The sequence below is a fragment of the Salmo trutta genome, chromosome 8, assembly GCF_901001165.1.
Source record: "Salmo trutta chromosome 8, fSalTru1.1, whole genome shotgun sequence".
Classification (NCBI taxonomy): domain Eukaryota; kingdom Metazoa; phylum Chordata; class Actinopteri; order Salmoniformes; family Salmonidae; genus Salmo; species Salmo trutta.
Window position 1 is genome coordinate 31528358 of NC_042964.1, and position 24365 is coordinate 31552722.

Here is a 24365-nt window from a genome sequence, read left to right on the forward strand (position 1 = left end):
TGTGTGTTCTCCCTCTCTAAGGAGCCTGGAGAGGATGACAGGGCTCATGCAAATCCTGGGGACAGACAGAGAGAGGCAGCAGGTGAGAGGACAGCCAACAACCACATGGAGGATAGGTAAGCAAGCACACAGCAGCTCACAGCCCCTTGCAAAGGATGTAGACTCTGACATTGTTTGGTTGTTCTGCGTTGTTTGGTTGTGCACATTGAGTATTCAATTTATTGATGGATTATTAATAAAGTATTTGAGATTTTTGTGTCCTTTTCACAGACCTGTGCATATGTCACCCCATCACAGAGAGAGCATGAGCCCAGAGGATGACGACGCCTCTGACCATTCCCTGCACAGGTAGTGGCAACCTTTCTTGCCACACTTTGTTCATTATCCATGTTTAAATTGACCTTCTTGCTGAAGTTTATTTTGTCTCCGCAGGGGGAATAAGATGATCCACAGGTGTTGGAGCAGAATCTTCCAGTCCATCAGCTTCCCCTTCAGCCTGGCTACTGCCTTCATCATAGAGCTGCTCAGCTTCATCACACAGTATGTCATCAAGGTAAAGTTGCTCTCAGAGGGATAATGATGTACATGGGTATATTCAGATACTAGAATTCACTTATTTCAAAGTATATTATATTAGGTTGCATTTAGTTGACCTGTCTTTACCCGTGTGCACACAGGTGTTGATAGTGGGACTAGTCGTAGCGCTAGGGGAACAGGTGATCACACCTCTGTTCGGGGTACTGTTTAGCCACACCCTCCAGCCCATGGCCAGGTGTTTCGTCAACGTCTCATGGGCTGTCAGGGACATTCTCCACTCCCTATTGGCCATTGTTAGGGAAGTCTTTATGCACGTAGCGCTACTCGTCCAATCGTTCAGGCTCGTGGAAGTCAACATGGCTGCTGCTGAGCCTCGTGGCAGACAGGATGAGTGATTCAGGAAGCCCAAGGGCAATTAAAAGCCTATAAAGCTAATATAACTTAACTTTTCTCAGTGATTGAAAGTGTGCCTTTATGTTTAGGAGAAGTGTTGTAGTTTTTAGCTAGTTATTACTAGCTACAATTATACATTAATACAAATATCATAGTTACATATACAGTACACCCAATATCATTGTATCATAGCTGCACATGGAATACATCCATTCCTTCCAGTTATTCATAAGAAAACACAATTTTGAAACAGTTACTGAAATCACAAAATGTGTTTATTTGCAATGTGCTGAACACATCATTCAAGTGGGGTTGAACCATTGTTTTGGAAACAACACTAATGTCTTCGTGTGTGAACATCTACAGTATGAAACTTCGGTTTACACTCTAAAGCAAACACAAGTGACGCAACATAATCACTGTACACTATAGTTACACAGTGTTCGGGAGTAGTGAACTACGTGTAGTTCAACAAGTAATTTAATTACATTTTGTAGTAGCAAAATTCGAATCTTGGTAGTATTTTCAGTAGTTAATAACTTTTTTTCCCCCATGTGGCAGTGTAGCTAACTATTGGAACTACACACTACTTTGTTGCAACGAGAAAATAAAATATAGGTGAAGTAGGTAAGAATTTTCTTTCTTTTTTGGCATCAGACCTGCCTAATTCTCACTACACACTCTGTTAACATCTGATTCCAGAGTGATTTGTTCTTGCAATATGTAGTCTATGGCATTTCAGATTTAGATATGATCATTTTTAACTAAGTATAGTAGTTTGGATGTAGTGAACTACTTTTTCAAATGAAGTTTACTTAACTATATTTTTCTTAAGGGTAGCTTTAGTGTAGCTTAATTTCTTCCAGTGTGAAGTAATTGGTAGCTTGATAAACTACATTTTCAGAGTAGCTTCCCTAACACTGTAGTTACATTGCATGCGCTTACATTATGACTTTAATTCCTGAAATACTAGTTCTTCAACACTACAAATGAAAGTAATACCGAATGACTTCATTCACATTAAGTCTGGTCCCACACTGTTCTACAGAAAATACACGTTTCTGTTATCAGATTTACATTCGTCCATTTACTCAATCAAGACCTGAAAAGTGGTTGAGCTCTTTTAGGCCAAAATAATCATTTGGAATTGGAGAGAGAAAAAACACTGAGAAAACAAAACAATTTATAAACATTTTGTCTGTGTACAGTGTTCGTTTGGCTCCATAATGTCAGTTTTATTTTTGAATAAATGTTTAGAGTTCTTTTGCATCTTCCTCAGTGTGAGTCTGAAGCCCAGAGTGTGAGTCTGAATGGTGCATCTGTGGGTTACTTGGTCGTCTGTTTGCTTGGTCGCCGGTTTGTTTCGTTGAGCCCCTGCGCTGCGATTCCCCCGTCAACGTCCTGATGCTGGAGCAACTGGACCTGGCGCCAGCTTCATCCTCCATGGCTATGTCATAATCGTCTGAAAGACAGATCACCGAGTGCATATTCTTATATTGGTTTTCTGTCTCAGACTCCTCTTCAGAAGTGCTTTTGTGTCCGTCTTTGGGATCTCTGATTTGGTGTGTTTTCATCCTGTGACTCTGAGGCTTTTCTGTGTTTGTTCGGTCCTCAGAGGTCTCGCTTACATCTGCGGTCTCACTAGAAGCGCCACTAGAAGCACCCAAAACATCTCTTGACTTATCCGTCCTTTCCCCCTTGGAATATCTCTTCTCTTTTGTGTCAACGGCGCGTTCCCACTCCTTCTCCCATTCCCCCTCCTCCTCCTTCTCCATATCCCTCTGCTTATTCCTCTCCTTCTCCTTCTCGTCTTTCGTCACAGCCCCCATGCTGATGGTGCTGTCAGCTTTCCTGCCATTGGAGAGTAGGGTGGGAGTGAGGTTTTTAACCAAGGGCTCTGGCATCACCAGTATAGGCAGCATGTCGCCTGTTACGGTCCTGGAGCCGCAGTCTGGATAGCTGCTGTGGGAGCGTGGTTGTGGTGGGATCAGTGACTGTTTCCTGGTGTAGACCCCATGTCTCCCATGGAGGCTTTCGGAACCTCCCGAGGCCTCGTAGTCTATGCTGAACCCTTTGTTCTGGTAGCAGACCTCCTCGATCAGGGGGATCATGGGCCGGCCCGAGTTCACCTGTCGATCACGGAAAGAAGGGGCATTTAGAGGGTTGCTTTGAGTTGAAATGGTTGCTTTGTGACTTATGTTCCAACTGATGCAGTGTTGTCCTTGTCCGTGCAAAAGTCTCATTGGTCTCGTTCAGAATTTCAAAAGTACATTGGGCAATTATGGACAAACAATTCAGCACGTTTGAAAAGCTGAGGCTGTACGACCAGATCAAACCGCCCCTCCATGCCCATACCCCGCCTTCCAGGATGCCTCTTCCACAGAGCTAAACAACCGTATCACATTCTGTTCATGTGTTACTTCACGCACATATTTTTTAACAGCTGAAATAAAAACCCTGTAGCATTTTGAAAGAGCATTCCCCAAAATATCTATTTTGTAGGCTAATTTAAGACGACATGATTAGCATGTAGCTACAACCTTCTCTGTCTGTTGTAACTAAGGATATTGCAGTAGCACAAACATAAGCAGTACGCACTTTTTTTGGCAATATCCTTATCCTAAACGTGGTGGGAAACCAAATGCATTTAGCCTACATGACAACATAACATGTAGCCTAACGCAGTTATTTCGCAACACCAAACGATATGATAGAGAGTACATCATTGAAATTTGCCAGAGTAGCCTGTTTCAGCTCTGGCCAGCCGAACTAGCACATACGCAGAAGGTACGGTTGTTTAGCTATCGGGAAGAAGCTTCCAGAGAATCTGGTCACGAAGCCACTCCGTTTTTGAAATATTAAAACACCACACATTGGCTTACTGAATCCATATAGATAGATACTAGATCTATTCTATGACTGAATCTATGATATTCCACTTACACATGGGGTTGGGTACTGACCATAAATCGGCTTCAGTCTACGATGCAAAACATAAGCAAGTCAGTATTTCACCTCATCACCAAACTCACAATAATTACTCCAAAAGTATTGGGACAGTGGCAGTTTTTTTTATTGTTTTGGCTCTGTGCTACCATGCTACCATGATTACGAATAATCCTGAATGGATCAGGAGTAAGGATGAGTGAGTGTCGCGCCCTCATCTGTTTCACCTGTTCTTGTGCTTGTCTCCACCCCCCTCCGGGTGTTGCCCATCTTCCCCATTATCCCCTGGGTACTTATACCTTTGTTTTCTGTCTGTCTGTGCCAGTTCGTCTTGTTTGTTCAAGTCAACCAGCGTTTTTCTCTCAGCTCCTGATTTTCCCCAGTCTCTCTTTTTCTCGCCCTCCTGGTTTTGACCCTTGCCTGTCCTGACTCTGAGCCTGCCTGCCGTACTGTACCTTGGCCACACTACTCTGGATTATCGGCCCCTGCCTGCCTTGACCTGTCGTTTGGCTGCCCCTGTTGTTGCAATACACATTGTTACTTCAACACAGTCTGCACCTTACCTGAAACCTGATAGTATGAACTGGCCATGACTGACCCAGCAGACTTGGACCAGCTCCACAACTCCATCTCCTCCCAAGGAGCCCTCATCGGTAGACTATGCGGTGGATTTCCGCACGCTACCAGCGGAGGGTGCCTGGAACCCGGAAGCGCTGTTTGACACGTTCCTGCACGGATTATCAGAGGAAGTAAAGGACGAGCTTGCAGCCTGGGAATTTCCGACGGATCTCGACTCACTCATCGCTTTAACCATTCGGATCGATTGTCGGCTATGGGACCGTAGGAGGGAGAAGAGGTCTGATTGCGGTCCCAAACGCTCACTCAAGGATCCCACCTTGCATTGATGAACTCTGGAAGTCCCCGGCATCTTCGTCTCTGAGAGGATCCGAGCTTACCCGAGTTCCTCCTAGAGCCTCCGAAGACTGCTGATTTGCCCCTCCCAAGCAGCTCGGCAGGGCAAGGCTGTCTCCAGCCAAATGTGTACACAGACTTAACACCTAGAGTTGTCTGTATTGCGATATTGCCGGTCATTATGTGTCTACCTGTCCCTTCAAGAGACCGAGCTCATTGGTAGGAATGAGTACTCTGATGGGTCTTAAGGATAATGTTGCTTCTTCCCCTACTCAACCCCCTCTCCATGCCACCCTACTGTGGGGCGACCAGTCCAAGTTTCTCCAGATACTCATCGACTCGGGGGCCGATATGAGTCTTACGGACATTACCCTGGCGTCCGAGCTGGGCATCCCCACTCAACCCCTCTCCATTTCCATGGATGTTAGAGCGCTGGACAGGCACTCTATAGGCCGGGTCACCCACCATATCACCCCTATCAACCTACGAGTGTCGGGGAACCACAGCGAGACGATACAATTCCTGCTAATTGAGTCTCTGCAGGTTCCCGTGGTATTGGGATTCTCTTGGCTCCAGCGACACAATCCCTCGATTGACTGGCCTACTGGTGCCATCGTGGGCTGGAGCCTGTTCTGCCACACTCATTGCAAGTCAGCTCTGCCTGCCCTGGGACATATTCCTGGGGGCTTGGAAATTGCTCTGGACCTCTCCGCCAACCCCACGGAGTACCAGGACCTCCGGGAGGGGTTCAGTAAGGCCCGGTCCACTTCGCTTCCGCAGCACCAACCGGTATCCAAGAAGGTCAAGCCGGATGCGCTGGCACGCCGCTATAGCCCCGCGGCTACACCCCTGGAAGCCGAGACCTTTCCCCCCTGCTCCAAAATCATTAGCCCCTCTGCTGTTCGTCCTCTGTTGTCCCGTACCCTCCGTATACTTCCTACTTTTCATGTGTCTAGATGTAAACCCATGTCTCACAGCCCTTTGTCTCCTGTCACCTGATAGTGAGAAAGGTACAGAGGCATAAATATCATACCCACCAAAAATGCTAGCCTCCCCTGCTATTGTATAAGCATATCTTGGGGGTATGATATTTGTGCGTCTAACTTTCTCACTCATCATTATTCACGATTCATTCAGAATGATCCATAATCATGGTAGCATCCACATTAATGTAGAAATGTTTAGAAACATAAAAGTGACTCCAAAATGACACAATACATTATTTACCAATCATTTCTATTGGGTACAAAATAATCTGAACTACAACCAAAATACACAGCAAATGCGTAGAGTCACAAGCTTTCTGTAATCATTGTGTGCTATGAATATGGGACCACTTAACTTTTTGCTACTTTAATACACGTAAGTGAATTTGGCCCAATATTTTTGATCCCCTAAAATGGTGCAAAATTAAAGCTGACAGTCTGCACTTTTGATGTATCATTTGAAATCCAATGTGCTGGAGTACCGAGCCAAAACAAAAACAAAAATGCCACTGTCCCAATACTTTTGGAGCTGTACTGTACATGTAACTATTATGTTTCATGTGTTACTGTTACACATCACCGATGTGTAACATTTACAGAGTTCACCATAATACATTTTCTCAAGCTGCACTACATTTTCTTGTTGCTGCATCTTGGGAAAACAAAACACAATGCAGAACCACGACGTCACAGTACAACCACAGGTGCCATACTTGAATTAGCATAATTATGCAATGGAAGTGCATCACATGTAAACATTTAACACACATTACACCATCTCACTGTCACAACCACAACATCACTCTAGTGCATACGTCAAAGCAATGCATTCATGAAAACTCACCATCTGGAACCCGCTTAAGCTCTATATAAACAGCATTAGTGAAAAAAGACATCAGGGGCATAGAGGGAGAGAGTGAGGACGGGATGAAAGAAAGACTGATATGCTGAGTTTGAACTTGTTCTGCCAACCACTGGTTTAGGAGTCAGAGCTCAAAGATTGTAGTTGATATGGCGTTACAGACATGTTTAAAAATATATATATTAGTCCCAATGTTTTTTTGCCTTGGATTACGCTGTAGTTTAGTGGTCGATTAGTTAAGATTTGACAGTAGCTAGGTTTCCATCCAATTGGCGACAGATTGTCATACCAATATTATAAAACCTGCATATAGGTTTCCACCCCAACATTTTTTCACAAAAACGGTTGTGTTAAATAGCAAATGTGCCTACTATGGTATTGGCACGTGCGTTCTAGCCAACAGCTCTCAGATACAGTGCGGGTAGGCTAGTCTACGTGATGAGATTATTATAGATAAGAAGTGAGGATATTTTTATTTGTCAAATGGCAGTCAAGCATCGATCATCATGTCACCAGAATCCGACCATTGATATTTATTGGAAAGGAGCATCAAGATCACCGTGCACTTTCACCACCCTGTGAAGTTCATCATCATTTATTTCATCAGTAGCCTAATAGCCTAATAGTAGCCTAATAAACTGCATAGTTTCCCGAGTCGTAGTGGGAGGACCACACACCATGTCATCGCGTGACATGTTTACTTCAATATGATGGTTATTGTATCAATATTTGCGCATAAAGGTGTTTCCTCCGGAATTTCTCACTTTACGTTGCGTATTTGGTTTTGTCGACATTTGGAAAGTTCACCAACAACTTGTTTTTTTACTTGCATAAAAAGGTTGGATGAAAACCTGGTTAATGACACATTTAGCTCAGATTAGGGTTGTATAAGCGAGCTGTCCTTAGTTGCTTCATTGTGTTTGACTGTAGTACTCAGTGGGTTTACATGTTGTTTCATGCTTATACTTTGTGTCTTTGCCATTCCTGAGCATTCATTCAGTCGCAACTAGCCAGCAGATGGTCATTCAATATTTCAACACCTGGATCAATATCTTTCTTTCACTTGTGTGCGTGCTTTAGTTGCCACTGTGTGTGTGAGAGAGTCATGTGTGTGGATACAATGTGTGTGTTACGTGTACATGGAGCAGCCCTTACCACATTGGGGTGCTTCCCCAGGGTGACAGCCCCTCGTCTGGCCGGGTCCCGTCTCCGTCTCCTCTTGGCCCATCGGATCAGCAGGAACAGGGTGGTCACTAACAGCAGCAGCATCCCACCCATGATACCGCCAGCCATCCTCACATCCATGTCTCTGAACAACCGCTCTTCTCCGAAAGGTGTCCGTGGAACTATGGAGGAAAGGATGGAGGGATAGGAGAGACGGTTTAGCGTATGAAGTCCAACTGCCCGCACAACTGGTCCATTATCTTCACTTTGCACCGGCTTGTGCTCATAGCCCTGCGGAGTCCTACTCATTCATCCAAACGTTGTGCCTGACGCCCAGATGAAGAGAAAGTTTGTGTCTGTTTTGTAAGCATTTGCTCAGTCTACACTTCTTTGAATGGGGAGAAAATACATTCTGGGAAATTCGAGCAGCTTGATGTCCAGCCAGTTGACTGGCTTAACTCTTCCTATTGTATTCATGTTGTCTGGAGTGGCGTGATTGACCGTGCATTGAAGGGGGGGGGGGGGGGGGGGGGGGGGGGTGAACTGGGAGCTGGGAGATTATAAGTGGATCTTCCAGCAAGACAATAACTTCAACATCACACTTAAATATGACAAGTGTAGCTAAAGAATAAATGCATTATGTCATTCGGGTTTGTTCTAAGTCGAACAGCATGGATAAATTCTTATGCTTCTTATCACCTCTTATGCAAATAAGGTCACAAATATTTAATGAATAGATCAACCACACATTAAAAGCCACAAAGAAATAGTTAATTGGCCACAAAAATCAACATTTTGCAATGACCATCTTAGTCTCCGGACTTAAAACACATTGAAAACCTGTGGTTTGAATTGAAGAGAGCATTTCCATTGTTTTGGTCGAGTTCAATTGATGTCTTTCCTGCATCTATAGGCTACACTGTAAGAAAATAGTATTATTCTTTGTTGACATTCAGAGAGCCCTAGTGGATTAACCAGTGTTGATCTGCTCCATATGTTGTGTGTGCACAGTACTGTCATTGTGACTTTCCCTAACTGTTAAAGAGCTGATACTGTGTGTGGGTGTGTGGGTGTGGTCTGTATGTGGGGTTCCTGTATCCTAACCCGTCCCTTCCCCCTTGACGTGTCAGTAACACTCAGTACTTACCTGGCTGGCCTCTTTGTAGCAGCTCTATGTCGACTGAGGCTTTAGCAACCTCACCTGATTCCTCATCCATAGCGACCACCTATAGGATAAATAATGATATTACAGAGAACTGTAGATTTGAGCCAAAAAAGGCTTCTATGTGTATTTCTAACCTTAATCTTAAATTAAACAAATTTTAATGTGTGTGTTACCTACAGTTGTATTACTACTGGACCACTTATTGGCCTAACCTAGCTATAAAGTTAGCCAGGGACGACTAGTAAAACCAACTGTCCCTGTTTAAACAAATCCAGGTTTTACACTGAAAAAATATATAAATGCAACATGTAAAGTGTTGGTCCCATGTTTCATGTGCTGAAATAAAATATCCCAGAAATGTTCCAAATACACAAAAAGCTTATTTCTCTCAAATGTTGTGCACAAATTTGTTTATCCCTCTTAGCGAGCATTTGTCCTTTTCCAAGATAATCCATCCACCTGACATGTCTGGCATATCAAGAAGATTATTAAACAGCATGATCATTACACAGGTGCACTTTGTGCTGAGGACAATAAAAGGTCACTCTAAAATGTGCAGTTTTGTCACACAACACAATGCCACAGATGTCTCAAGTTTTGAGGGAGTGTGCAATTGGCACGCTGACTGCAGGAATGTCCACCAGAGCTGTTGCCAGAGAATTGAATGTTCAGTTCTCGACTATAAGCTGCCTCCAACGTCGTTTTAGAGAATTTAGCAGTACATCCAACCGGCCTCACAACCTCAGACCACGTGTATGGCGTCGTGGGGGTGAGCGGTTTGCTGATGTCAACGTTGTGAACAGAGTGCCCCATGGTGGCAGTGGGGTTCTGCAATGGGCAGGCATAAGCTATGGACAACGAACACGATTGCATTTTATTGATGGCAATTTGAATGCAAAGAGATATTGTGACGAGATCTTGAAGCCCATAGTCGTGCCATTCATCCGCCGCCATCACCTTATGTTTCAGCATGGTAATGCACGGCCCCATGTCGCAAGAATCTGTACACAATTCCTAGAAGCTGAAAATGTCCCAGTTCTTCCGTGGCCTGTATACTCACCAGACATGTCACCCATTGAGCAAGTTTGGAATGCTCTGGATTGACGTGTACGACAGCGAGTTCCAGTTCCTGCCAATATCCAGCAACTTCGCAGAGCCATTGAAGAGGAGTGGGACAACATTCCACAGGCCCCAATCAACAGCCTGATCAACTGTATGTGAGTTGTGTCGCACTGCATGAGGAAAATGGTGGTCACACCAGATACTGACTGGTTTTCTGATCCACGCCCCTACCGTTTTTTAAGATGCAGAGCTGTATTCCCAGTCATGTTAAATAAATAGATTAGGGCCAAATGAATTTATTTCAATTGACTGATTTCATCATATGAACTGTAACGTATTGCATGTTGCGTTTTATATTTTATATTTTTGTTCAGTATATATTTGTCTGACTATGACCGTACCTCTAGGATGTGCCTCTCAAAGGGTCGTAGGCGGTCGGTCTTAGCGATGATAACCCCTTCCTGGGTGATGTGGTACAGTGCAGTTGTGGCTGATGTGGGCGGGAGAGAGTAATGCATTTTTGGATTCACCCCCTGTGAATGGAGGGAAGGTGAACCGAGAGAGGATGTACCAGGAACCAAGATGGGATGAAAATACTTTTGTTTAGGATCCCTTCAAACTAACTAAATTTAGTCAGACACACACATCGTCCCATTGCTTACATCTACGAAGTCCTGGTCTATGGCTTGGACGAGAAGCACCTCGTTCCCATAGGTGGAGACTAGCGTGGCCGGACTGGAGCTCTCGACGATGAAGCCCTTGTACGTGGTTCTGTTAAAGAGGGGAGGGAACCGGTTCTCTGCTAGCACCCGGACCAGCGCTGTCGCCACACTGTACTTCTTTGGGTCATTCAGCTGAGATGCCTGTAGATGATTGATGTTGTTTTCAATGTCAAACAGTCCAGGAAGATCCCATTTCAGATCTATTCGCTTACCAATTAGATTTTTAAAAGGCTCTTAGTACTGTGCCTATTGTCTAATTTGTGGCTTTTTGATTAGGCACTCTACTGATACTAGTGCTTTTATCGTTGTTTCATTCATTATTTTCTTACCATGATGCGTAGTCGGAATATAGGTGTCAGGTGTCTGTTTTCCACCCGTCTAGTCAATGTGATCTCTGCTGTTTGGTTGTCAATCTGAAACCTGTTTTTGTCAGCACCTGAGGCACATGTGTTACAGGTAAATACACAGGCCACGGGACGTCACACAGAATGACCATATGAGTTCACGTCTGTCAAGTGTAAGGCTGCAGTGCAGTCCTTTCAAAAAAAGAAACATTAGAGCAGTCTAATGTATTAGACTGTATTTCAATAGGCCTTGAAAATGCCTATTGGCGACTATGGCTTAAGCAGACACTATTAGGTAGGCCCACACCTGAGAGAATGGAGTAGAGCAAAGGCGTATCAAGGCTTCTGTCTCCATCTTCGGCATGAATTGGACCAGGAGAGAAATGCAGTAACATGTCCTGAAACCAGAGAATTACTGCATCTTAGAATCCACATGGATTGTTTAATCAATCAATTGTTACATCTTGACTCCTGCCAGGTTGCCCTCGCAAAAGAGATTTCTAACTTCAAGTGTCTTTCCTGGTTAATATATTAAGGGTTAATTAAAAAAAGAATCAATAGTGTATGCAGTACGCACATCCATATAATAAAAATTCTACAATGAAAGAACTAAGCAGTAGTCATGACCTGGTCCTTTTCTGTGATGTTGACTGCGTAGATGGGATTGGTGCAGACAATCGTGTGGTTGTTGTCCTGGGAGATAGGTGTGCACGGTAGGAACTGAGGGTACTGGTCGTCCCCGTCCTTCACGTTCACAGTCAGAGAGGCGGAAGTGTTGTACCACTCCTTGGTGTTGGTTTCCTGGAGTGGATATTTATTATTATTTTATCTAAGCTTCAGTAATGACACCCAATATAATGGAAAACTCTTCCACCTGGCAAGACTGAGAGCAAACCCTTACGGAAAAACCACATTGATTTCACATGTGGAAAATCACAATTTGACATTTGACATTTTTACATGTTTTGCACATGTGAAACCATGTGTTTTTGGATGTGGATTCAAATTTTCACATGAGATTTCACAGGTGATGCCCTGCGAACAATAATGACTCATTATGATAATCACTCTTGTCACCATGATCTGTTCACCTGTCTTGTGCATATCTCCACCCCCCCCACCAGGTGTCTTCTATTTTTACCCATTATCCCCTGTATATTTATACCTGCGTTTTCTGTTCGTCTGTTGCCAGTTCGTCTTGTCAGGTCTTACCAGCATGTTTCCCGTTTCTCCTGTGCTCAAGTTTTTGTTTTCTATTCTACCCGGTGCTGACCTGTCTGTCTGTCCTGACCCTGAGCCTGCCTGCCGTTCTGTCCCTGATTGACTCTGACTTGGATTACGATCCTCTGCCTGTCCTTGACCTGCCCTTTGCCTGTCCCTTAGTTCGATTCTCAGAATATTTATTATAACAATCCGCCTCCTGTGTCTGCATCTGGGCCACATCCAGAGTCGTGATACACACAGCACTTTTAACATGGTGTTTTCAACTTAACAACTTTAACCAACAATACTACATTGTGTATGTTTATTTATGCAGTAATTATTATTCAACATGTCTTACCTGGGATTTTAACTCACAACCTCTTGGTTTACAGCGTTCCGATTTTCCTGCTTATGCCACAATGTCTGTGTCAGTAACCGATTTCGACTGTATTGCTACACTATCCCAACCTTATTAAAAATACAGTCAAGAAAATACAGTCACTGCATGTGTAGTGTCATGGTATTGCATGTAGAAATGTTTCCTCCCCATGTTGTCACATTAATTTCACATTCGTTTCACATGAGATAATGTTCTTCCATGTGCTCACATGTTGTCACATGTAGTTTTATGTTGTCACATGTTGCTTCACATGTTGTCACATGTTATGACATTAACTTCACATGAAATTACATTTGATCACATGAGATCACACAAAATCACGTGTTCACATGAAATTCATGTGTTTTTTCTGTAAGGGAAGACAAAGACATGGCCGGGAGACCAGTATTCAATCCAGCCATGTCCTTCCACAGCATTTGAGATTTAAGGTTAGAGAATGATGCTGCCTGCAAGATGCAATGTGCTTTGCATTGTAACTATTTATGATCGGTTGCTCTCCACAGAGTATTTGAGGGTGGCTTTACTCATAAATAGTTGAGTAGATTATAATACACGTCTAGTCAGGCAGTGGCATAGTAATAGATGACATATTTTCAGATTATAATTATATTATATGACTAGGCAGGGAGTACACAGTAATAGCCTCTGGCTTTCAGAATTATTGGCCTCTGGCCTCAATGTGTTCTTGTTGATTAATGAAAAAGGGGATTAGTAGCAGAAATGGGTTCAAATGGTATTTGTTTTCTTTAACATTCTTCAGCTGTGCTTGATTAAGCATGTCTGACTCAATGAGTTCACTGAAATAGTCCAAGAAGTGCAACCCCGTCCGTCTGGTACCTCAGACAGGCTCAATCAGACGCTCAAAGTATTTGAAAGAAAACACATACTATTCGAACCCAGGTCTGATAAGTAGCAGGTCTTACCACAGCGTAGATGACTAGCTGCAGCTGGGTTTTGGTCTCATAGTCCAATGGCTTGTCCAGGATCACTTTACCACTGTTGGGTAGGTCTATCCTGAAGTAGCTGGCATCAGGCTGGGATGAGAGGAAACATGGAAATGAATGCTCATTAATTTAGTGCACAGATGGTCTACCTAGCGATTGACACAGAGGTGTAATCAGCAAGGTTAGGAGGTACAGGAGCATTAAAATAGATTTCATTTGAGTAGATGTTGGGTTGTCACTATAAGTGAATATATTGGGTCATTGTTTGAAATAAACAGGAACATGACAACAGGATTCAACACTGTGGTGAAGTGCCTACTAGAGAGCGAGGAGTTTTATTGGTACAAATACAGTTTGACTGCTGTCAATTAACTCTTCATACTCTCTAAATTCTATCACACACTGTCCCATAATATTTCTCTGTAAGTTCAAACTCATGGGACTGTCAAATCAAATCAAATTTTATTTGTCACATACACGTGTTTAGCAGATGTTATTGTTGGTGTAGCGAAATGCTTGTGTTTCTAGCTCCAACAGTGCAGTAATATCTAACAAGTAATATCTAACAATTTCACAACAATACACACAATACATGCACATCTAAAGTAAAGGAGTGGAATTAAGAATATATAAATACTAGGGCGAGCAATGTCAGAGCGGCGTAGAATAGGATAGAATACATTTCAGTTTGTCAGTGATGTGTACGCAGAGGAACTTGAAGCTTTCCACCTTCTCTACTGCGGTCCTGTCGATGTGGATAGGGAGGTGCTCCCTCTGCTGTTTCCTGAAGTTCACGATCAGCTCCTTTGTTTTGATGATGTTGGGTGAGAGGTTATTTTCCTGGCACCATACTCCCAGGGCCCTCACCTCCTCCCTGTAGGCTCTCGTTATTGTTGGTAATCAGGCCTACTTCTGTTGTGTCGTCTGCAAACTTGATGATTGAGTTGGAGGTGTGCGTGGCCACGCAGTCATAGGTGAACAGGAAGTACAGGAGTGGGCTGAGACTGCATCCTTGTGGGGCCCCAGTGTTGACGATCAGCGAAGTGGAGGTGTTGTTTCCTACCTTCATCACCTGGGGCCGGCCCGTCAGGAAGTCCAGGACCCAGTTTCACAGGGCGGGGTTCAGACCCAGGGCTTCGAGGTTAATGATGAGCTTGGAGTGTACTATGGTGTTGAATGCTGAGCTATAGTCAATGAACAGCATTCTTACATAGGTATTCCTCTTGTCCAGATGGGATAGGGCAGTGTGCAGTGCGATGGCGATTGCATCGTCTGTGGATCTATTGGGGCGGTATGCAAATTGAAGTGGGTCTAGGGTGTCAGGTAAGGTAGAGGTGATATGATCCTTGACTAGTCTCGCAAAGCACTTCATGATGACAGAAGTGAGTACTACGGGGCGATAGTCATTTAGTTCAGTTACCTTTGCTTTCTTGGGTACAGGAACAATGTTTGACATTTTGAAGCATGTGGGAACAGCAGACTGGAATAGGGAGAGATTGAATATATCCGAAAACACTCCAGCCAGCTGGTCTGCGCATGTTCTGAGGACGCGGCTAGGGATGCCGTCTGGGCCCGGCAGCCTTGCGAGGGTTAACACGCTTAAATGTCTTACTCACATCGGCCACGGAGAAGGAGAGCCCACAGTCCTTGGTAGCGGGCCACGTCGGTGGAACTGTGTTTTCCTTAAAGCGGGTGAAGAAGGTGTTTAGCTTGTCCGGAAGCAAGACGTCGGTGTCCACGACGTGGCTGGTTTTCCCTCTCTAGTCTGTGATTGTCTGTAGACCCTGCCACATACGACTCGTGTCTGAGCCATTGAATTGCGACTCTACTTTGTCTCTATACTGACGTTTTGCTGTTTGAATGCCTTATGGAGGAGATAACTACACTGTTTGTATTCAGCCATATTCCCAGTCACCTTGCCATGGTTAAATGCGATGGTTCGCACTTTCAGTTTTGCGCAACTGCTGCCATCTATCCACGGTTTCTGGTTATTGTAGGTTTTAAAAGTCTCCTATACACTCCTATACACTTCCTGATAAACTCACCGTATCAGTGTATTCGTCGATGTTATTCTCTGAGGCTACCCGGAACATATCCCAGTCCAGGTGTGTTGCCTTTGATTGGGAGTCCTATATAGTAGTGTGTGTTTTTCTTTGGGGTTGTGGGTAATTGTTTCTTGTTTAGTGTGTTTGCACCTGACAGGACTGTTGGCTGTCAGTTTCCTTGTTTTTGTTTTTGTATAGTGTTCTTTCTAATTAAATTGAAGGATGAATACTAACTCCGCTGCATTTTGGTCCATTTTTGAAGACAGCTGTGACAATGTTACAGTCCTTGATGTCTCTCTGGAAGGAAATCCTCGCGCTGAGCTTGTTAACTTTATTATCCAGAGACTGAACATTAGCGAGTAATATACTCGGAAGCGGTGGGTGGTGTGCAGGCCTCCTGAGTCGGACTAGAAGTCCACTCCGAGTAGCTCTCCTCCACCGGCGGTGTTTTGGATCAGCCTCTGAAATCAGTTCAATTGTCCTGAGGGGTACGAACAAAGGATCTGAGTTGGGAAAGTAGTATTCCTAGTCGTAATGCTGGTGATTTACTGCTGCTCTGATATCCAAAAGTTATTCCCAGCTGTATGTAATAACACCATTTTTGGGGAGGCTAATAATGTACGAAATAACACATTTAAAAAAAATAATACTGCAAGGTTTCTTAAGAGCTAGAAGCACGGCAGCCCTATCTGTTGGCGCCATTTTTCTTACCAAGGCTCTGTCGATGATGTAGGTGATGGTGTCTCCATCAGCATCGATGGCCTTGACGGTGAAGACTACAGAGTTGACTGCAGTGAGCTGAGGATTGATGAAATACAGAATACCTGTCATTATGCATCTGAAACACAAGAGTATCTATATTATCAAAGTGTGATCTAGAGATGCATCTTTACCTCACTTATGTAACGTGGTTGTATAGTCTTCTCAAAGAACCTTGGTTTGTTGTCGTTTTCATTCAGGATCTCAACTATGACCCTGTATTCACTCTAGAGAAAGAAAACAGTATTTTCAGAAACTCAGTTTAGGTATTTCCTCTCCTTCATTTTAAGTTGGTTCACATTCTAAATTTAAAGGTTGGGAATAACATGCTGTAGGCCTAGTTGAGATGCCTTACCTGTATTATGTCATCTTCATAACATGTTAATGCTGCCATCAAAACAGATCCATGGCGCTTGGAGAGAAAAAGCTATTAATTATACTTGTTAAGTATGAACTGTCAAAGATATTAATGTGTCCTATTCAATCAAAACTGATAACTGGTTTTCTGGTATAAGAATTGAAACAGAAGGACAGCAACAGCGTGATGTCTTATTACCTCTCGATCCAGGACTCTTAAAACGGATGAGTTTAGCCTGATGGTTCTCCCTTCAAGGTAGAACCAATTGGCGTTCTCTCCGGTGAGGCACAAGCGGATGCTATTGACTCCTGTAGGGTCCCCGATGATGCTGAGGTTCGCTATGAACTCTCCTACGGGGCTGTTCTCGCTCACCGTTGCAAAGATGTCCGACCCACCCAGGCAGAGGCTGGCTGTCAATCAACAGACACAGATTTGGGGTCAATGGCTCTCAATTAAATTACTTAAATTAAATTAAATGTCAATGACTTATGTTCATTAGCGGTTCAACCATAAGTAGCATTGTTCTCTTTATTAGGCCAGGTGGCATTGTAGTTTTGGTTTAAGTGATTAATTACAAAAACCATAACATGATACCAGTGGTCACACAGTATTTGCAGTTTCATATTGAGGCAACTGAAGAAGCAAGACCACTATTCCCCACAGTGAGAGTTTGATTGAACTCTGGCCTACCTTTGATGACATGGTAGGATGTGATTATTGCCAGCTGGCAGAGGAACAACCCCCATGGGGTCAACATCTTCCTCTAGCCTCCTGAGCCTCCAGTCTCTCAGCCACAACTGCAACCCACAGAAACCAGCAGCAAAATAGCGGTGTTACATTTTTATAACTTAATCCAGCAGAGACCGGATGTTAAGTTCTGTATTATATGCAAATCATTATTGACAGCATTTAGGTAACCAGGATCCCAAAAAAACTTTAGTGATTAAGACTGTTTGTTTTCCAATATGAAGTACAGTCAGTCCAGCACTAGTTGACAACCATTTCCCCTTTGTTTACATCCTGGCATTCACCGCTAGTCCTCCTTCTAATACTATAAACCAGTGGTTCCCAACCTTTTTTGGTTACTTTACTACCTACTGAATTTGGCTCTGCCCGGTGTACCCCTGAAGTAGCCCCTCGTGCATTTTACCAGTAGGACTAGGGTCTTATGAGTCTTCTCAAGTACCCCCTGTGGATAGGCCTAGTACCCCTGATTGGGAACCACTGCTACAAACAATTTAGTCCCTCTTTGTTCACTCCTAACAGCCTTCTGCCAAGGCAGTTACGGTAACCAGCCCGGGTAACATGACTTTCACTGCGGCCTCTCTTGCTAAACCCCACCTCAGTGTCCATTAAGTGTTCTCAGTGCCTGAAAGCTTCTTTTGGCTCCTTGTATAATCAACTTTTAAATCCTCAATATTTTCCCTTCTCTGACATTTTTTAGGCCTATGTCTTACACCAAAACAAGGCAACTTGTGTTATTTACCGTAATTCATTATGACTAATGTTGACTAATGAACCACTCCCTCCGGTAATCCTTTCATGTATGTTTTGTTTTATGTTGTTGATCACGTTAAATGACTGCAATTTGATTAGCCTGGGGCCAGTGCTAGTCAATTGTTAGCCTGTGTACCAGTCTATTTTGCTATTCCCCTCCTTGTCATGCTAAACATGTTTGGCATGACATTTCCATAGCGAGTTGACATGAGAGCAGAAACAGACTGGCAGCCAGGCTAGTCATTTGTTGCTAGGTCTGTTTAACAGATTGATCTGCCTATGAGTGTCCACTGAGTGTCAGTCACCCTCCTTCCTGCTCTCAGCAGTCAGAACCTGGATTGGTGACACACCTTTACTGCTCTCAAAACTTTACTGTCATAGAACCAATCATTATTTTTTCTCCCCAATTTCGATCTTGTCTCATCGCTGCAACTCCACTAAGGGCTCAGGAGGTGACGGTCGAGTCATGCGCTCTAGAGACTACCTGTGGCCAGCCGGGCGCATGCAGGTTGACCTCGGTCGTCAGGTGAACAGTGTCTCCTCCGAAACATGACCGCCGGCTGGCTTCCGCTGAACCCGGAAGCCAGCCACACCAATGTGTTGGAGGAAACACTGTTCACCTGACAACCGAGGTCAACCTGCATGCGCCCGGCTGGCCACAGGTAGTCTCTAGAGCGCGATCAATCAAGTAAAGCCCCCCCAGCCAAACCCTCGCCTAACCCGGACGATGTAGTGCCTTAGACCGCTGCGCCACTCGGGAGGCCAACTGTTATAGAATCTTACTTTAATATATTTTACTGTTTGCTATTTATTGTTTAAATGACAGTGTGTTTAGATGCCACCTGTGGCTTGAGTGTAAAAATGCACACGCTGCTCAGTGTAGTTATAAGGTTCAGTGTGAGAATTAGGCTATGTGTCTGAGTTGTGTGTTTGGAAGGTCTCGTCTGACCTCTCTGACCTAACAGCGCAGGAGAATCATGAGGTGAAGTACAGGTACATCACGATGGATGCCCAAAGTTTCCTTTACTTGAGATCATACATGCTCAGTGATACTATGCTTTCTTAGTAACAGAAATACAGAATGTACTGTTTTTTTTTCTCACTTTTTCAGTTGAAATTTCATGGAAGTCACCATGATTACTTGGTGTTCAATACAATAGTATGGTTCTGTCACAACTTCCGCCGAAGTCGGTCCCTCTCCTTGTTCGGCGGCGTTCGGCGGTCGACGTCACCGGCCTTCTAGCCATCGCCGATCCACTTTTAATTTTCCATTTGTTTTGTCTTTGTTTTACACACCTGGTTTCAATTCCCCAATTACATGTTCATTATTTAACCCTCTGTTTTCGCCATGGTTTTTGTGCGGGATTGTTTTATGTATGTTCGGTCCGTTATTGTGGGCTCGGTATTACGACATGTTATTGGAATATTTGAGTAAAGTTACTTGTTACTCATCTCTGCTGTCCTGTGCCTGACTCCTCTGCACCAGCTACACCCAGACCACTACAGGTTCAGTACAAGTAGCATCTTATGATGAATGTGATTACTTATACAGACGTAGCAATTAAGATTATAACTGCTGATTTGATGCGGATAAAATATAATTGTCTCAATGTGCCAAATTGGAATAACGACGGCAACATGGATATGTTGGACAACACATTAAGAACACCTTCCTAATATTGAGTTGCTTCCCAGAGTTGTTAAGTTGGCTGGATGTCCATTGGGTGGTGGACCATTCTTGATACACACAGGAAACTGTTGAGCATGATAAACCCAGCAGCATTGCAGTTCTCGACACAAACCAGTGCGCCTGGCACCTACTACTATACCCTGTTCAAAGGCGCTTAAATCTTTTGTCTTTCCCATTCAACCTCTGAATGGCACACATACACAATCCATGTCTCAAGGCTTAAAAATCCTTCTTTAACCTGTCTCCTCCCCTTGATCTACACTGATTGAAGTGGATTTAACAAGTGACATCAATAAGGGATAATAGCTTTCACCTGGATTCACCTGGTAAGTCTATGTCATGGAAAGATCAGGTGTTTTATACACTCCATGTATAATATTGATTGGGTTCATGGCCCTCACCCCAAAAAACAAATCAGTTCACTAATTTAGTGTGGCAAGTATGTGAAAATGAAATGATACATTTCTTGGAACAGTTATTTTTTTGTATTGCACAATATAACATCTATTAAAAAGAGTAGAGCCTGATAAAGCAGCTGGTAAGGCTGTGGATAATGCTGTGTGTGTCTGCTGGTTATTAGGAGTGGAGTCAGTCTGTCTCTGGATTAATACCGTCTTTAATCTGATTGAAATACCTTCGCGACAAGGAAGTAGGTCTCTGTCACACGGGCAGATAACAGGGGATTACATATTGAATATTATTCCATATCCTATCCAGCCCGACTTGACACACCTGCCCCTGGCAGATGTAGGCGTAAGTGTGTGTTTGTGTTTCCCCCCTTTTGTGTTTGTGTCACCCAGTTGTGTCTGGGTCAATCTGGTTCAGTATAATAATACAATTAATAGGTCGTTTTAACGGAGGGATGCAGAAGTTGTAGAGGAGCTTTCATCAAACTTGCATTTATATACAGTTGCGCACTTATATATTGGTTCCCTTGCACTTTACAATGAAGTGCAATGGAGCAGAATTTTCTCTTTTCAAAACTGGTTGAATGGCTGTTTTCACAATGTAGGCAACCTACTGCAGTTGAGAAATTACCAGGAAAACGAGAATCACCTGCCTCCAACCAAATTAATTTGGCAATTTTTGGACTTCGGTGTGAAAAATATCAGTTTCAATTTCGATTTTATTTATTTTTCAAAATGTCCACATATTTGAAAAGAAATAGTGAATCGTGCAAGGGTGACAATATATTAAAGCACAGCGGCAGTTATTTTAAGTACCTCTGTGCACTGTTTTGACAGCGGCCTCATCCAGCCTGTCTTTGTCTGTTGCTGGAAATTGAGGCTCTAGCTGAATAGGCCTGCGTTGCCCAGTTTGTTTCTTTCTGAAAAGCTCTCTGAACTCCTCTTGTCCTGCACCCATCACAATGAACTAAACTCATCAAAGTGCTTTTGATAACTGAACACAGCAATTCCTGAGCCACTAGGGCCCGCTTCGAACATTCCCTGAACTTAACCGTTTAACCTATCCTTAACTCTATCCTTAAATCTATCCCGAACCCTATCCTTAACCCCTAAGCCCTAGCCTAGCTAACGTTAACCTCATACCTAACGTTAGCGTTAGCCACCTAGCTAATGTTAGCCACAACGAATTGGTAATGTTGCATATTCGTAACATATTGTATGAATTGTAATTCGTAATACATTGATGATAGACATCCACAAATGAATACCCAGGTCGAGTCATAGCAAAACAGAAGGTTAATCCATGATGATAGTTTTGGTCACACACACCAGATATTAATTCAGTTGGAACATTATGTTCCCTAGACTAAAGGTTATTGTTTGCAATTATCACCACTTAGTTAGAAGGCAATGGAAGTCGGATACCTTTAACGCACATGTAACTCAAGGTGATGTGATGTCGCAATGATGTGAAAATTTGTCAGGAGGCTTAGCACTTCACCCACATTCTTACATACACTCATACACACTCACATATTTTATCCTACACATACTAACTTACACTAATTTACATGTAGGCTCACACCATACTCACTGGCGTCCGGTAGCTGAATGGTCAAAGCCTGAGCCGAGGCTCTCACGCTCGCGGTATCCCTCTCCTATTCTGTCTGTTCCAGTCCCTCGGTTTCAGACACATATCTCCCCCTGTGGCAGAACTTTCTCCCAGGGTCAAACAATCAAGAGCAGTGACGACAGCACTAAACACTCCAGTCCCGCTTCTCCCACCACCACCGGTTGAGCCTTGTTCCCCAAGCGTGGGAGCGTGGCAGAAAGAGGGAGAGGGAGAGAAAGAGGGAGGTGTGTGTGTGTTGGGAGAGAGCATTAAGAGCTCCTGCGTAGAGCACAGACTGGGGGCTTAGCTGGCATTTCCAGGACAGGATAGCCATTCAGTACAGCAGTTAAGAGAGAGGGAGGTTAAACCGAGAACAACGCTGGCTGTGCTGCTAATGTTAATGACACTAAACCAGCCTAGGGGTGTCAGTAGCGCTCTCCCACCAAGCCCCAATATCACTCTCACTAGTCACTATGAGCCCCTTGCTGGGTAGTGTCTGACGGATCACTCGGTGTGCTGAAGAATCATCATGACACCCCATTAGTGTTGTGAATCCATGCAGGAAGAGAGGCCTTGGTTTCCCTTCCAACTACAGAGGCTCTGTTAATTGCAACACCACCAGTTAGGATTAAACCGACAAACGTGCCGCCATACTGTAGGAGTATGGATTTTGGTGTCGGAATAAAATGATTAATCAGATGAGGATTTTTTTTTTTTTTAAATACAGTAAAGGGATTATTACAGCATGTTTTCTATAAGCCCCAAACAGTACTGTATAGCTTACCTTGGTGTGTTTACCTTGGTATTGATATCTATTTTGCTGTTGATTAAATGATAGTACAGTTACAATCACTTCTCATCAGTTTACAGTACAGCAGCCCTTTTCTAAAGCCAGATGCCTCCCTCTTTGTCTCTCTCTTTTTTTAGAGTCCTTTGGGTAACTCGCACCATGCAATTCCTTAATTACTTTTGACAAGGTTTTAAACAGCTTGGCACACTCTCTCTCTCTCTCCCTCTCTCTCTTGCTTCCTCCCTCTCTTGCTTCCTCCCTCTCTTTTCTTCACAAATCTGCTTTCCCCATCTCTATAAGGAAACCTATAGGCAATGGCAGCAGTTGCCTGTGTAGTGCTGCACATTTGCTCCTGCGTTAACATTTAATTCTACTTTATCGGTATATCAGCAGGGCTCCTGCCTTGTTGCAGCAGGTTAATTGGCTTATGGTCTCTTACTGCTGTGCTGATTAACAGTTATTGTGGATTAGACACGTATCCATCAGAAGCAGTGTGTGGGTATAATCAGAGAAAGCCAATCCAGAAAAAAATGTGTTGTAATAATTGCGTTGTTTGCTTTAAAACCTGTTAGTTCATATACCTTGACACCGTGATGTATATGCCTAAAGGCCGAGACAATAAGAAGACAAAGTGGCAGAATAAATTCAACCACACATTTGTTTCATTACAAAACCGGAGAACAACATCTGTCTGGTGAAGCCCACAAAACATATTGCTTGTAACAAACAGCATTTGAGCTACAGCATGGTCATGCAAGGTAATGTTTCCAACATCTTCGTACTACTAAACAACTATTGATTTACAACTATTGATTTAGAACCAGTGATTTACCGCAAGTCGCAAAGAAAACAGGAGCTGCCTCCACTATTCCAGCACCATTTCAACTTCAACCTTCCAACATAATCTAATCACCTACAGTGCATTCGGAAAGTATTCAGACCCCTTGACTTTTTCCACATTTTGTTTCGTTACAGCCTTATTCTAAAATGGATTAAATTGTTGTTTTTCCTCATCAAGGAATACCCCATAATGACAAAGAAAAAAACAGATTTTTGAAATGTTTGCACATTTATTAAAAACAAACAACTGAAATATCACATTTACATAAGTATTCATACCCTTTACTCAGTACTTTGTTAAAGCACCTTTGGCAGCGATTACAGCCTTGAGTCTTCTTGGGTATGACGCTACAAGCTTGGCACACCTGTATTTGGGGACTTTCTTCCATTCTTCTCTGCAGATCCTCTCAAGCTCTGTCAGGTTGGATGGGGAGCGTCGCTGAACAGCTATTTTCAGATCTCTCCAGAGATGTTCGATCGGGTTCAAGTCCGGGCTCTGGCTGGGCCTCTCAAGGACATTCAGAGACTTGTCCCGAAGCCACTCCTGCGTTGTCTTGGCTGTGTGCTTAGGGTTATTGTCCTGTTGGAAGGTAAACCTTCACCCCAGTCTGAGGTCCTGAGTGCTCTGGAGCAGGTTTTCATGAAGGATCTCTCTGAACTTTGCTCGGATCATCTTTCCCTCGATCCTGACTAGTCTCCAAGTTCCTATTGCTGAAAGACAGCCCCA

At 43.6% G+C, this 24365-nt stretch overlaps 1 protein-coding gene across 3 annotated transcripts; it reads right to left on the reverse strand.

Annotated features, from left to right (window-relative positions):
* Nucleotides 1-1796: 1796 nt before the first annotated feature.
* On the reverse strand, nucleotides 1797-22208 carry LOC115198679 (cadherin-related family member 5-like). Of its 3 annotated transcripts, none has more exons than XM_029760827.1 (16): nucleotides 21991-22208; nucleotides 17493-17599; nucleotides 17001-17212; nucleotides 16800-16856; nucleotides 16579-16671; nucleotides 16397-16483; nucleotides 13620-13730; nucleotides 11721-11894; nucleotides 11401-11491; nucleotides 11079-11185; nucleotides 10690-10890; nucleotides 10429-10560; nucleotides 8948-9026; nucleotides 7792-7982; nucleotides 6619-6639; nucleotides 1797-3059 (listed from the first exon to the last, which is right to left on the reverse strand). In XM_029760827.1, exons 2-16 carry the CDS (start codon nucleotides 17557-17559, stop codon nucleotides 2184-2186), a joined length of 2499 nt encoding a protein of 832 aa, XP_029616687.1. In that variant the 5' UTR covers nucleotides 17560-17599; nucleotides 21991-22208; the 3' UTR covers nucleotides 1797-2183. The 3 variants fall into 3 exon arrangements, with proteins under 3 accessions (XP_029616687.1, XP_029616686.1, XP_029616688.1); XM_029760826.1 differs by having other exon boundaries at nucleotides 17493-17606; XM_029760828.1 differs by lacking the exon at nucleotides 6619-6639 and having other exon boundaries at nucleotides 17493-17606.
* Nucleotides 22209-24365: the final 2157 nt, after the last annotated feature.

Excerpts from the sequence above, each read along its gene's own strand:
- LOC115198679 (XM_029760827.1), bottom strand. The coding sequence starts at position 17,559 with ATGTTGACCCCATGGGGGTTGTTCCTCTGCCAGCTGGCAATAATCACA. Across the intron at positions 11,492-11,720 it reads ACATCACAGAAAAGGACCAG|GACATGTTACTGCATTTCTC; the intron begins GTCATGACTACT and ends CTCTGGTTTCAG. Across the intron at positions 10,561-10,689 it reads TAGACCAGGACTTCGTAGAT|GGGGTGAATCCAAAAATGCA; the intron begins GTAAGCAATGGG and ends CTCCATTCACAG.